This window comes from Phoxinus phoxinus (assembly GCF_949152265.1).
Source record: "Phoxinus phoxinus genome assembly, chromosome: 22".
In the NCBI taxonomy this organism is placed as follows: domain Eukaryota; kingdom Metazoa; phylum Chordata; class Actinopteri; order Cypriniformes; family Leuciscidae; genus Phoxinus; species Phoxinus phoxinus.
In genome coordinates this window covers 10,001,408-10,016,351 of record NC_136897.1, presented here as the reverse complement: position 1 = coordinate 10,016,351, position 14,944 = coordinate 10,001,408, and the positions used below count along the sequence as shown (strand labels likewise).

Here is a 14,944-nt window from a genome sequence, read left to right as displayed (position 1 = left end):
GCTTTACTGAATCATATGTAAATGTAGAAATATAATATTTAAACAACAACCGGACCGTCTTCCTATTTCCGGCGTGGCGATCGAGTCTGTCCCAAAAATACCTCTCAATGCGCCCTCGTGGACTCGCGCCAAGGGCCCTATAGGTCCGCACTACATGACGTCACCAAAGTGTGGACTCTGAGGAAGTCCACAAGTCCGGAGTGTGCCAATTGGGACAGGGCCCTAGTTGACATACATTTTTCAAAACAGGTAATCTGACCTTTGACCTATTTATAGGCCTATACTACATAAAGCAGTGATTGGTTAGTGATTGGTTAGTGACGTAAGCAATTAGTGTTTGCACATGTGAGGAGTGTGTGTGTGACCTGATGAATAAGTGTAGCATTTTGATTGGTTGTGTTTGGAAAAGGAAAGCAAGTCACTTCCTGTTAGATTTTTGTGTTTTAGGTAGAGAATTGTGTGTAGTGTTTTATGCTATTGAAAACTGAGTCAAAGGCTGAGAAATAGCTTATGGTTTTGGAGATTTGGTGTGTAGTTTTGCACTCTGAGTGAGAGCTTTTAAAAATCGTGTGACATGAAAAGATTTTGTGTGTAGCAGTTGGAAAAAACTGTAAAAAGTTTACTGAGCATGATTGATAAGGCACAGATCAGAGTACTACTGATGACTTTTTTAAAGAGAATCAGGGGTTTTCAATAGGATCGGAAAAGTAATTAGTTGTATGTGAAGGAGGTATTATAATATTAGTCGTATATAGCAGAACAGAGAGTTATTTGGGAGAATTTTTTTGTGTGTAAATGCGTCTCTATAGCACGCATTGTGTTTATCGTGCAATTTATACACAACGTTTTAGTTTTTAAGTGCATATGATACACAGTTTTTGTGTGCATTTGATACGCACTTCTTTGCGTGTAATACACACACACCCCACACCACTACTAAACCTACCCTAATACCCATGCATATCCTATACACGTAAACTCATTTTCGCGTATAAATTGCACGATAAACACAATGCGTGCTATAGAGACGCATTTAGGGTGATCGGGTTGCAACGTGTGTGTGTGTGTGTGTGTGTGTGTGTGTGTGTGTGTGTGTGTGTGTGTGTGTGTGTGTGTGTGTGTGTGTGTGTGTGTGTGTGTGTGTGTGTGTGTGTGCGTGCGTGCGGGTGTGTTGGGAAAGAGAGGGTAAGGAATACAGATTGTAAACCTATTATCTGATGCACACTCTGGAGCAGAAGGTGGCGGTAATGCACCAATAAGCTTGGACGCTCGCCTTAAAACAAGAAAGAAGAAGAGTCAGCAGAATGTAGGCTGCTCTCTGTTTGACTCATCCACAAATAGGCTATTATTTTTCTTTGCAGTAACGTAATGTCTGAGTATACAATATTAACCTTTTAAGCCCTGAAGATTTATATTCCATTAAAGATATCTACATTGTCTTCTGATCTATTAAAGCTCCAATCGTAGTTGATAAGCAGTATTTTGATATATGTTGATTATAGATAGTTTGATGGTAAAGGCTGATGTTCAGTGGTGAAATTAATATTCTTGAAGGAAAAAAAAGAAAAGAAAAAAAAATGATAAAGAATGACATTCAGTTATCTGGTACTAAAAATGGATGGGGGGGGGGGATACAACAATTTCACACTTAAATGTCAGAATTTTGTTGTAATGTTATTACCTTTTTGTTGTTGTTTTTGAGTGGTATAGCTAGGTAAACAATTCTATACAATTTGTAATTGTATGTACATGCATTATATTCATATTTTCTTTTCTTAATTTTCAAAATATCAACTAAACACATCAGGGGATGTGTGTGCTAGAGAGCTCAGAGTCTGGATAAATGTGGCTCAAGGGTATCCCTGTGCACCTCTGCAAATTAATCATTCTGACACATTCACGACCCTTCTAATAAGACAGGGGCCACAGAGCTCCCCACCCCGCCATCCCAGCCTATGCCGCCTCGCTCCTTCTTTGTTTGGCCCCCTTATCCCAGGAGATCGGAGAGCATAAGTGGGGGAGGACACGGGACAGAGGAATGGTGTGTGTTGGGAAAATGGGGGGTACAGACCGCAAGTGACACCCTCATTCAGAATACTCCTGGGGGACAGAGCCAGGCACAAGACTCCTATCACAGTTTTAGCAGCGCAGCCCCCCACGCTCAACAAAAGCATGTCCTACATGCTCCCCAAAATAATAGGGTATTTAGCTAGTGTACTAAAAGTGTAAAAGTGCCCATTGCATACATTAAACAAGAGCAAAAATAATACATATACAAAAGTGCAGATATGAGATTGCTTATGAGCATGCTCACCATGTTTTTAAGGACACATTGGAACCACCAGGATCAAGAAACAGTGATTAAGGTAATTAAGAGCACAATCTTACAGTTGATTGTACATGAAACTAGAAACTAAAACCATATATAAAAACTAAACACACAAAAAAGTGTCTTGATAGGACTATTTCTGAAATTAAATATCAGTGCACAGCAGTATAAACAGACAATATCTTGACAGATGGCTGATCCATAGGCTCCAAAATTCTATGCAAATAATGCAGATTTGTCACAATTTGAATGATAAGAGAACAGCTATATTTAGTTTTAGTTTCACATGCTAACTCAGATTTATTTGACTGATTTATTAAACGGGGCCATCTGAGCAATATGGTGCCATACAATAACCCAGATGTATTTAGAGTTGATAAAAAATAAAAAATAAAACATTAAAATGTCCCCAAAAACATTTTATTTTTTATGAATAAAAACATTTGCGATCTATTAAATCCTGACAATTTTGTTTAATCAAAAGTTTATATATAATGTAGTTTGTTCAACATTTACATTTACTTTTTTTTGGACAGGGCATTAATAAATGTTTTATGCATAACTCTAAATACTCTTAAAAAAAAATGTATATATATATATTAACTGATGATTCAAAAGCTGTCTAAAGACTGCTGATAAGACTAAAGCTTGATATATGCATGTGTGCCTCCATTTCAGTTTCCATTTAAAAAAATAACATCTGAGCCATAACCTTTTTTTTCTTTTTTTTTTGGTTCCCCTTTGGCTCACAGATCATTGTTGTGGCCTAATTTTAAATGGCAATCTGTCCAAATAAATAATTCATGAAATGAATTAATTTATATTCATGTTTGCTGACATTATTTTTCTTTTTGGCACTGAAAATGAGATGACTGACAATGAAAAAGGGGGCATCTTCTGACCTCTGTGCTCCTTGTTTTCTCTCTGTATATCCCATATGTGATGGTGCATATTTTCCTGATATTACTCAACAGAGATGCTCAGCATTGTTGAATTACCCCAGCCCTAGTGTTTTTTTATTAATAAATAAATAATAGCTGCAATTCACATTTCTCTGGTGGCTGTTTATCATGTTTATCAACTTGTTTTTCACACTTAAAGTGGTTTTCCACAGCTCACTGTAAATCCTTGGTTTGACCGAGTTTGCTTTATACATCTGGTATAACGCTCTTATTTGCCAGCCTGGTCTCAGTGTTAATACGTAGTTATCAATATGTAACATTTTCAGGTGCAAAACATTTTTTTTGTTAGATGCTGAAATGTACAATATGGACATATTGACAATATTTAAAGAAAGGTAAAATATTTACGAATCTTTTATATCATAAAGATAGTTGTATAATTTACCTTTTACCATTTTATAGATAAATTGTAGATCCCTACCCCAGAAAACCAAAACAATTTTATATTAAAAAAGGATATATAGAGCGTTGTAGAGCTGTCTACAACAGTAGAGCGTTGGCGCTAGCAACGCTTAGGTCATGGGTTCGATTCCCATGGAAAGCAAGAACTGACAAATATGTAAAATGTGTACCTTGAATGCAATGTAAGTCGCTTTGGATAAAAGTGTCTGCCAAATGCATAAATGTAAATGAAATGTAATAAATATATAAAGTGGACATAAATTTGTAGGAAAATTACACTTTAAGTAACAATATAGCATTAAAAATATATATTTTGAGCCACTAATCCCACTCCTACCTCTAAACCTACCCATGACCAGTTCTTAAAAATATTTAGAAATGGCCTAACAGACAGACAAGTGTATTAGAACAAGCATGGATCAAAAACTTGTCACCTTGGAATTATAAGATTCTATCAGACATTTTTGTCAAAATTGAGTTATTCACTTAATCTTATTCTGAAACTTATTTACATTATGTGATTATTATTTATTTTTTAAAGTTGTGTACATGTTGTGACTTTTTTTTTTTTTTAAGCTAAAACAGCCTATCCACAAAGGAGAATGCTAAAACTTTGAAGGTATGTATCTCAAAAGTGCTCAGAATGCAGATAGATCCTTATAATTCCGAGGTGGTGAACTGTTGAAAAACTACAAACACGGCGGATGTGCGAGTCCGACAGTTAAGTAGAGAGGTTTATGGTGAGTTGATATGTTAAGTCATGTCGAAAAGATCATATTGATGAGATGAACGTACATGAACGCCACCACAAAGTAGTAAATATGAGTGGGAAGCTCCGGATTTTCTTTAAGCCCTGATCTTTCCGATTAGGGGGTGTGTCAATGAGAAATGTGGCGGAATACCACAGTAGGTAGCAGTGACATTGTCAAGCTTTTTTATTTACAAAAAAATTCCCGCACAAAATATAATAGCATTGTCATAAAACAATATAATATGTAACAATAAGTTTACAGTGGCTTCATAAATTAATTAAAAACATTAAAAAGCAAAACACACCTGCTATACATTTTCTAAAAGTAGAGTTTAAAAACCATGCTGTATTTTTTTGTAGTTAAATAAGGTACACCGCCATCTTGCTCCGATGAAAGTGACTGGACGTACCTGATGTCGTAAACACGACTTCCCAGGAGAGTTCAAACACTTCCGAACACTTGAGGAGAGTTCTCTGCAGGAAAAACCCACAACTGGCAGATCAATGTGCTACTATATTTCTCTCTGATACTGTAGGAAATTAAATTAAATTGAATGTAGAGAATTTTATCTGCCAATTCGTCAATATTGTATGTTACAGTGTGTGTGAAGACGTAAGTAAATGTACGTGTGGTAAAACCACACTTTATGAAAAAATATTCACGAAAACTCATGAGATCATTTATTTCAAGCTAAAAAAAAAATGATAGTAATGAGAGAAAGAGCTACAATTTTTATTAAACACATTCCTGGAAAGTCTGGAGTTTCTGGATACTCTCTAGTGGACTATGATGCTGGTTCCAAATGACCAGAAAATACCCAAAATGCCCTCTCCCTTAACAATCCCAATGCAAGAGAAATGCATAGTGAAATATACAGCAACAACATTTCTCCAAATGTCAACTATTATAGTGCCTCAAATTCATCACCATCAAATTATATATTATATATCACGTTAAAAATTATATATTATGTTCTGTGTGCAACCTTTAAATCTTGTCTTTAAATGTAGTTTGACTGGAAAAGACAGATACAGCATGAGATTGGTATACTGAAATTATACTCACTTTAATGTAAACTCTGGCATTACATTTCTGACTCTATGGATGCTTTATAACATAGTCCTTGTTATACAAAGTTTGCTACAAAATACTACACAACTTTTGAGTTGTCAGTATATACGTATATTATTTTTTTTACTTTAAAGAGCTGTCTTTATTATGTTCAAATGTACAGTTTTATTTGTAGCATGAGATGACTTCAGTACCTGCTTGTCTGAGTCTGGAATTGCTCCAGTAGGGGAGGAGAAGCATTGAACCGTGGGAAGAGGAAAGAGAATGAATGAAAGAAAGAGAGGCATTCTTGAGAGAGCAGTGAAATTGTACCCAGGGTATAATAGACTTCAGTTCCATTGAACGTTTATTAGCCCCCAACCCAACCCACCCCCCAATTTTTTTTTTAACTACTTTGAGTGTTATTTCTACAGTACTTTAACTTCTTCACTTTTTATTTTATATTTACAAAACCGGAAAGGAAAAGTTTTCAGCATGAGCTTGCTTTCTTCCTTCCTTTATTATATCCCTCTTTCATCCTCTTAGATGAACAGGAAAGAATGAAAGTAGTCTCAGACACAGGTGTTCACACGGTTAATTAATAGTAAAAAAAAAAAAACTTCCCACACACTTCCCATTGATCAGAGGATGGTCGGACAACCGTCTTGTCTTTTTAGCATTCTCTCTCTTAATGTTTATGGTTCCTGCACCTTCAGGAAATTACCCTTTTATAGGGTCAACACAATAAAAGACCTTTGGGGTTTTTTCTAGTTGGGAGTGGTTAGTGGGTTAATGTTTGTGAATGTGTGTGTATATAAGTCTGCATGTGACTTTGTGTGTGAGAGAGAAAGAGACATTTTAGGTGGGGGAGGCAGCATTTGGTAGTGTTGTTTAATCTCCTACCCGTCCTTTTTGACATTTTAGGTGGGGGTAGTAGTGTTTAATCTACTAGTTCTCTTTTGCGGTCAAAGAAAAAGACCTGAAGAGGTTAATTGGCTCCTCATCCAATATATCACATTGCTGTGAACTCTCTGACCCTTCTTGTCAATAGGAGGCCTTTTCCTCTCTGACTTGATGAATGTGTTTCTTTGGGAGTATACTACAGAGTAAAATATTTGGGGAACAAAAAGAGAAGTTATGGCAATTTAAATTTTATTTATGTGGTAATTTATCCTCTTATAAGGCCATTAGCAGAGCATAGTGACCACCGTTTGGAAATGTATTTTAGCACATTGTAATTAGTTAAACAAGTCAGTGAAATCAATGTCGAAGCGAGGTTGGTGATTGTGTGGGAGGGGGGTTGAGGGTGTAAGCCGACAAATTACTGACAAAAAAAAAACAAAAAAAACACTGACTGTTATGAAAGCACACTGACAAGGGAGGAAGATGTGTTCTAAATAGACAGGTGACAAATGAGTTCCAAGGGTCGATTTTCTACTCTTGCCTGTACACAGTCAAATTCAGAATAAAGGCAGAGCAAAACCTATACCAGTGCAACATCTAAACACAATATCCACCACAATATCTGACACCCAAAATATAAACTGCTAACAGTGGGAATATCCTTATTTTAATACTTGGCACTTTCCATTGCACCTACTAAAGCAGCAATGTTTTGAGTACCGTGTCTATTTCACACTTGAATATCGTAAATTTGATATGTACTATTTTATTAGTCACTTATTTTTGTTGGTTTCAGTGCCTATGTTTTAAACAAAGGATCGATTGGGAGACGATCAAAAATACAGTGATGATAGAGGGAAACAGAAGAAACAAGGTTTTCTGAAAAATAATGAAAAAAATAATTAAAGACTGTAAAAAACTACAAAGTATCAAAATGTTAAAATCAAAACTGGGAAGATTGTTTAATTTGTATGATATTTAATTTAACCTTTAACAAATATTAATTTGTTAAACAAAGTGAAAACAAATTGTTTGTTTTTTATAGGTATAAGATTAACTAATTCTAAATCGAACTATTAGACGTGTATAATCCCTGTAGGACATCAAAAGAAGTTGAAAGGTAAAATTAATTTAAAAGTCATTAAAACTTCTTATTGAGATTTCATTGAATTCATCAGTAGACATTATTTCAACACAACAAGGCTTCTGTTAAAGATTACACTACAATATCCAATAGAACTTTTAGATTTAGAACCTTTACATAAACTAAAAAAGAACAGAAAGATGACTGGAACTACAATATAATTTTTAAGACCTTAACATTTAAGTTAAAATTCCAAAAAGAAAGTGCTTGCTTTTAAATACATGCTGCACTCGTTGAACCATCCTGCTAATGACTAATGAGTCAGTTTTTCATGCTGCTCTCATACTGCACCTCTACAACAATAATCTCTGACAACAAAACGCTATTTATAAAAGGCATCTATGAGCTCTGCAGCCGTTAAATGATCATTTATGTGATTCGTCCCCTGAATGTCAAGCGTGTTCATTGTGCCAGCGGGAACGTGGGCTGTGTGACAATCAACGCAGAGGTTAGTTAGGGGAACACAAACCTATCTTTGTTCAGTCTGGTCAGAAAAAAAACGGATTATTTGCTTGGCTTTTCATCTGCCTTGTGCGGAATACATTATGTGTGTAAATGTTGTTGAACCCCGACTATTCTCAGCGGAAAGGTCACACACTCCCCTCGACCCAAAACTCCTCCAAGGGCTTTGTGTCCCCACTGAGGTAAAAAAAACGGGCTATGCCTATAAACTTCACATTTTAAAGGCAAGTGCTGTCGTATGGCACTGCTGCTTATTTAGGGGAAACAATAGTATTGTGGGACACTTTTTCTAGCAGAGTCTAACAGCAAGAGAACCTGCTTGTGCAATACGGTTATGACACAACTGCTTTTAAAGCGCATAATTTATAATTCAACTCTCTGATTAATAATCTCCTGCAATAGGCTACTGCTCTTTATTTTTTAACATAATCTTGTAGGCTATAATGTGTTCGAACGTGGCTACATTCAGCGCATCTGCCTGTCATGTCTTAAATTACATAGTCATTATTGAATTATTACACGGACACGGGCGCAACCAAGTGAAGACGGTTTTCAAAAAGAAATTTTATGAATCCATGTCTTTCATGACCACCCGCTTATATCATATTTAAATAAATAAACGGCAATTTGACACTACTTTTAAATAGTTGCGTAAGCTATACATTTATTTAAAGGAAGCAAGGAACACCGAGCGTGTTTTCGATTCGATTTCGATTCGATTTCGAAAACGGTCATTATCTTAAGCGGTATAACTTAAACAACTAAACAAATTTAAGTTCTGTAACTCACGCTCTGAGGCCATGGTGATGACAGACTCGGTGGTGGCGTGATACTCATCGGCGTCCAAGAAATCATCTAGGGAGGATGCGTCACCCTGGAAGTCATGATGGTCCAGGAGCTGTTGCAGCGGAGGTGCTTTGGGAAGAAGCTGATTAACCACCTCTCTGCTGATGTTAGGCGCTTGTTTTAAGCGCAGTTTGCTAAGGATTTGTGATTTGATTGTTTCCAGCCGTAAGACTTTGCTCTGTTCTCTCCAAACGCACGCGGAACACTCAGGAGAGTCCACATCCTCCACATCAAAAAGAGAGACTCCAGCATCCGAGGACATCTCGCTCACTGGGGGCAGAAAGAGGTCCGGCTCATCGCTCCCGGACAGTCCCAAAGAAATAAGAACCGTTAAGCACAATGAAAAGTTATACCTTGCCATGATGTTAAATGGTCAGGACCAAAGGTTTTCCTCGTGGCTTTGCAAGATACTGTTGTTTTTATCTTGAGAAATGTTATTCGAGCAACGAATTAGCTATCTAAAACAGGAATAAAGACGCTTTTCAGGAGATGACGTATTCCATTTTATACGGACAAAGCGACGGCTATAAAAAAAAAAACCCGTTCCTTAATGCATTTCTATTTGTGTTTTCAAATCTTTTTGCCAGCTACCTGCTTCACTGTTGATACCTAAGCATGTCTTTTTCAACTGTACAAATGCGGCTAACAGCCCCCTTTATATATAGCTGCTGCCTAGTGGCGTAATCCGTCTGTATTGGCTAACATTTCAACAAAAGGCTCACAGGTTTGTCACTAAATCGAGAGAGAGAGAGAGAGAGAGAGAGAGAGAGAGAGAGAGAGAGAGAGAGAGAGAGAGAGAGAGAGAGAGAGAGAGAGAGACCACAACCAATATTTAACCACAACAACCTTTATATTTACAAAAATAATAATTAAATAGAAGGAAAGAAAAAGGGGGAAAAAATATATATATATATAGATATATAATAAAATATGATATCATACACATATATATTTTCTCAAATGTACATAAATACGCATTTATACCCAAACAAAAACTATCATAAATTTTGCAAATTATTGAATACAATTTTACAATCCTCATTTAAACAGTCAAACTTTTAAACTTTTTTTTTTAACTTAAATTTAACAAATTTAATAGCAGCTCATTTTTTATGAGCACAAAACATCATTCAAAAAACAAATTTCAATAAATCTGTACAGATTATTGTCAGTTTAAAGTTCCCCTGTTTGGAGTCGTTTGGAATTCGAATCATATACTGACGCTTTTGACATATCGTCTACATCCAACGCACATGGCACCCTTTAGCGTCAATATGAGACGCAGATAGATATGGGCCAGAAGGCGCCTCCTAGCGGTCTAACCCTAACCCTACCCCAGACCTAAACCCAACCATAAGTCAAGTCAAGTCAAGTCATCTTTATTTATATAGCACTTTTTACAATACAGATTGTATCAAAGCAGCTTCACAGTGATAACATGAAAATAATACAAAAAATAATTTCATCATCGTCCACCTTTAAGGCAGATCTATAATATTGTTGAATATTAAATGTCCCCAACTAAGCAAGCCAGAAGGTAAGGCAACAGCGGCAAGGAACCAAAACTCCATCAGTTGACAGAAGGGAGAAAAAAACCTTGGGAGAACCCAGGCTCAGTCGGGGGCCAGTTCTCCTCTGGCCAATGAGTGAACAGTGTATGAAGTTCAGAATGAATCAGAGTATTTGTCCAGTTCCGGTTGGTTGAAGTCGGAGTGGAGAGGAGGAGAGACTGGTTGACACTTCAGGTCAGCGGCGTCGTCGTGTCCTGGCGCTGGTCCTTCATCAGATCTGGATACGGCCTGGTTCCGGTGGACAGCAGTAAACCTCGGGATAGACAGAGAGACTAATATTAGCGTAGACGCCATCCTTCTTATGATGTACCAAGTACATCAGGATTACGGGAAGTGTTCCCGGTCCCGGCTGTTCTAAACTATGCAGCCTAATTATAAGTCTATAATGTGTTATGTGTATGCTAGGCCGAAGAGATGTGTTTTTAGTCTAGATTTGAACTGACAGAGTGTGTCTGCTTTCCGGACAATGGTAGGAAGACTGTTCCAAAGTTTTGGTGCTAAGTAGGAAAAGGATCTACCGCCAGCAGTCGATTTTGATATTCTAGGTATTATTAACTGGCCGGAATTTTGAGATCGCAGTAGACGTGAAGGACTATAATGCGTTAAGAGCTCGCTCAAGTACTGCGGAGATAAACCATTTAGTGCTTTGTAAGTGATCAGCAATATTTTAAAATTTATACGATGTTTAATAGGCAGCCAATGCAGTGTTGACAGAACGGGGCTAATATGGTCATACTTCCTGGTTCTAGTAAGAACTCGAGCTGCTGCGTTTTGAACTAGCTGTAGTTTGTTTATTAAGCGTGCAGGGCAACCACCCAGTAGAGCATTACAATAATCTAGCCTTGAGGTCATAAACGCATGAACTAATTGTTCTGCATTATTCATTGAGAGCATATGACGTAATTTAGATATATTTTTAAGATGGAAGAAAGCGGTTTTACAGATACTAGACACATGACTTTCAAATGAAAGATTGGTATCAAAGAGCACACCCAGGTTCCTAACCGACGACGAAGACTTAACAGAGCAGCCATCAAGTGTTAGACAGTACTCTAGGTTATTACGTGTGGAAGTTTTTTGTCCAATAATTAGAATCTCTGTTTTTTCTGAATTTAGTAGTAGGAAATTACTAGTCATCCAATTTTTTATATCAGCTATGCATTCCGTTAATTTTGTGAATTGGTAGGTTTCGTTAGGTTTTGAAGAAATATACAGCTGAGTATCGTCGGCATAACAGTGAAAGCTAATTCCATGTTTCCTAATGATATCTCCTAATGGTAGCATATACAGAGTGAACAGCAGCGGTCCTAGTACTGAGCCTTGTGGTACGCCATACTGAACTTGTGATTGATAAGACATCAACAACAACAACAACAACCTTTATTTATAAAGCACTTTAACACAATACAAATTGATCCAAAGTGCTGTACATAGTGCATAACAGGACTACACTATAACAACAATTACAGGTTTCCGAAAGCTAAAGAATAAAAATATGTTTTCAGAGTAGATTTAAAAATGTCCAATGAAGGAGCAGACCTCACATGATAAGGCAGAGCATTCCAAAGCTTGGGTCCAGCCACAGAGAAGGCCCGATCACCCTTTAATTTGTAGCGACTTCGTGACACATTTAAAAGCAAGTGATTTGAAGATCTAAGTGCCCTAGCAGGACAGTATGGCACAATAAGATCACAAATATATCTTGGTGCACAGCCAGATAATGCCTTATAAACAAACATAAGGATCTTAAAATCAACTCGAAACTTAATAGGAAGCCAGTGAAGGGATGCCAAAACAGGAGAAATATGATCCCTCTTCCTAGTCCCAGTTAAAAGTCTTGCAGCTGCATTTTGTACAATTTGTAAACGAGATAGTGAAGATTGAGGAAGACCACAATAAAGAGAGTTGCAATAGTCTAATCGTGATGTTACAAATGCATGAATTGCAACTTCTAAATCTTTGCTTGAAAGAATGTTCTTCAATTTTGCAATCGATCTTAAATGGAAAAAGCTTCCTCTAATAACAGCACTAATTTGTTTATCAAAAAATAGTGAAGAGTCAAAGATCACTCCCAGGTTTTTGATTTGTTTGCGCACATTTGTTGAGAGAGGACCTAACTGGCCTTTCAGAGCAGGAGAGGAATATGCCGGACAACCTAAAATTAAAACCTCTGTTTTATCCTCATTTAGCTGCAAAAAATTATGTCATCCATCTCTTGATATCATCTACACAGTCCAATAACACATCACATGAAGCGGTGGTGTCAAGCCTTACTGGAAGGTAAAGTTGAGAATCATCTGCATAACAGTGTATGAAATGTTGACATCTCTTCATTTACTGCTACAAGCTGATAACGGTCAGATAAGTATGATTTAAACCATGCTAGTGCAATTCCACTAATGCCAACATAATGTTCGAGTCTATTTAAAAGGATGTTGTGGTCAATGGTGTCAAATGCAGCACTAAGATCAAGTAATACTAATAGAGAGATACAACCACGATCGGATGATAAGAGCAAATCATTTGTGACTCTAACGAGAGCTGTCTCGGTACTATGGTACGGTCTAAATCCGGACTGAAAATCCTCGCAGATATCATTTCTTTCAAGAAAGGAACACAGTTGTGAGGATACTGATTTTTCTAATATCTTTGACAGAAATGGCAGATTAGAGATCGGCCTGTAATTGACTAGTTTTGTAGGATCAAGTTGCTGTTTTTTAACAAGCGGTTTAATCATAGCTAGCTTAAAGGTTTTTGGTACGTATCCTAGAGACAAAGATGAATTAATGATATTAAGAAGAGGATCTATGACATCTGGAAGCATCTCTTTCAGCAGCTTAGTCGGTATAGGGTCTAACATGCACGTTGTCGATTTAGATGATTTGACGAGTTTGCAAAATTCTTCCTCTCCTATAGCAATGAATGAATCAAATTTTCCCTCAGGGAGACTACAATGCACTTCCTGATGCGATACTGTATTAGACGGTTGCATAGTTATAATTTTGTCCCTGATATTATCGATCTTATAAGTGAAGAAGTTCATTTCACTGCTGTGTTGCTTGGAAACTTCTGGGCTTGAAGCTTTCTTTTTCGTTAGTTTAGCCACTGTTTCAAATAAATACCTAGGATTATGTTTATTTTCTTCTAATAGGGTTGAAAAATAAGCAGATCTAGCAGCTTTTAAAGCCTCTCTGTAAGCAATCGAGCTCTCCTTCCATGAAATCTGAAACACCTCTAGTTTTGTTTTCTTCCAGTTGCGCTCCATTTTTCTGGCTGCTCTCTTAAGGGCCTGAGTGTGCTCGTTGTGCCACGGCGTTGGACTATGTTCTTTAATCTTCTTTAAGCGCAGCGGAGCAACTGTGTCTAAAGTGCTGGAAAAGAGAGAGTTAAAAGTTTCTGTTGCAATATCAAGTTCTTCTAAGCTATCCGGGATGCTGAGATGATGAAACTGATTAGGAAGATTATTGATAAAGCAATCTTTAGTGGCAGAAGTGATCGGTCAAACATATTTATAACACGGAGTCGGCTTTGCAGCCTTGGCTAAATGTAATTTACACGAGACTAGATAGTGATCTGAGATGTCATCGCTCTGTTGCAGTATTTCAACGGCATCAACATCTATTCCATGTGATAGTATTAGATCTAGAGTATGATTACGACAATGAGTCGGTCCTGACACGTGTTGTCTAACTCCAATTGAGTTTATAATGTCTTTAAATGCCAATCCCAATGCATCTTTTTCATTATCTATGTGTATATTAAAGTCACCAACAATTAGTACTTTATCTGCAGCCAATACTAATTCTGATAGAAAGTCCGCAAATTCTTTGATAAAGTCTGTATGGTGCCCTGGTGGCCTGAATACAGTAGCCAGCAGAATTTTCAAACGTGATTTATCGTTTACACTATATATTTGTACATTAAGCACCAACACTTCAAAATAATTATATTTACAACTAGATTTCTTAGTGGTTTTGAAAATATTACTATAAATTACAGCAACACCTCCTCCTTTGCGTTTCAGACGAGGTTCATGTTTATAACCGTAATCTTGTGGGGTTGACTCATTTAAAGCAATGTAATCGTTTGGTTTTAGCCAGGTTTCTGTTAAACACAGCACATCTAGGTTATAATCTGTAATCATATCATTAACTATTAGCGCTTTTGAAGTAAGAGATCGAATATTCAGCAACCCAAGCTTTATCATTTGCTCATTTGTATTATATCTGTTTTTTATTTGTTGAAGATCAATTAAATTTTTAACCTTAGATGGGTTTGAACGTATTTTGGATTTCCAAGTTCGGGGAACAGACACAGTCTCTATATGATGATATCTAGGTGAAAGAGTCTCTATGTGATGGGATTTATCTGACCTTGGTGACGTGAGGCCGCTAGCAGACGGTCGGTTAAGCCAGTCTGTCTGCTTCCTGACCTGAGGCCCAGATTGTCATGTTTTATCTCTAAGACTATGAGCCAAATTACTAGAGAGAAGAGCAGCACCATCCCAGGAGGGATGAATACCA

The 14,944-nt window shown here is 37.0% G+C and overlaps 1 protein-coding gene across 1 annotated transcript in view; it reads right to left on the bottom strand.

The window, feature by feature from the left end:
* gdf11 (growth differentiation factor 11) overlaps positions 1-9,211 on the bottom strand; it is a gene marked incomplete at its 5' end in the record, with an annotated part of 75,329 nt that extends 66,118 nt beyond the window's left edge. Inside the window, one exon of the mRNA XM_079596582.1 lies at positions 8,794-9,211. Within this exon, the coding sequence (XP_079452708.1) occupies positions 8,794-9,211 (418 nt within the window). The remainder of the gene's footprint in view (positions 1-8,793) is intronic.
* Positions 9,212-14,944: the final 5,733 nt, after the last annotated feature.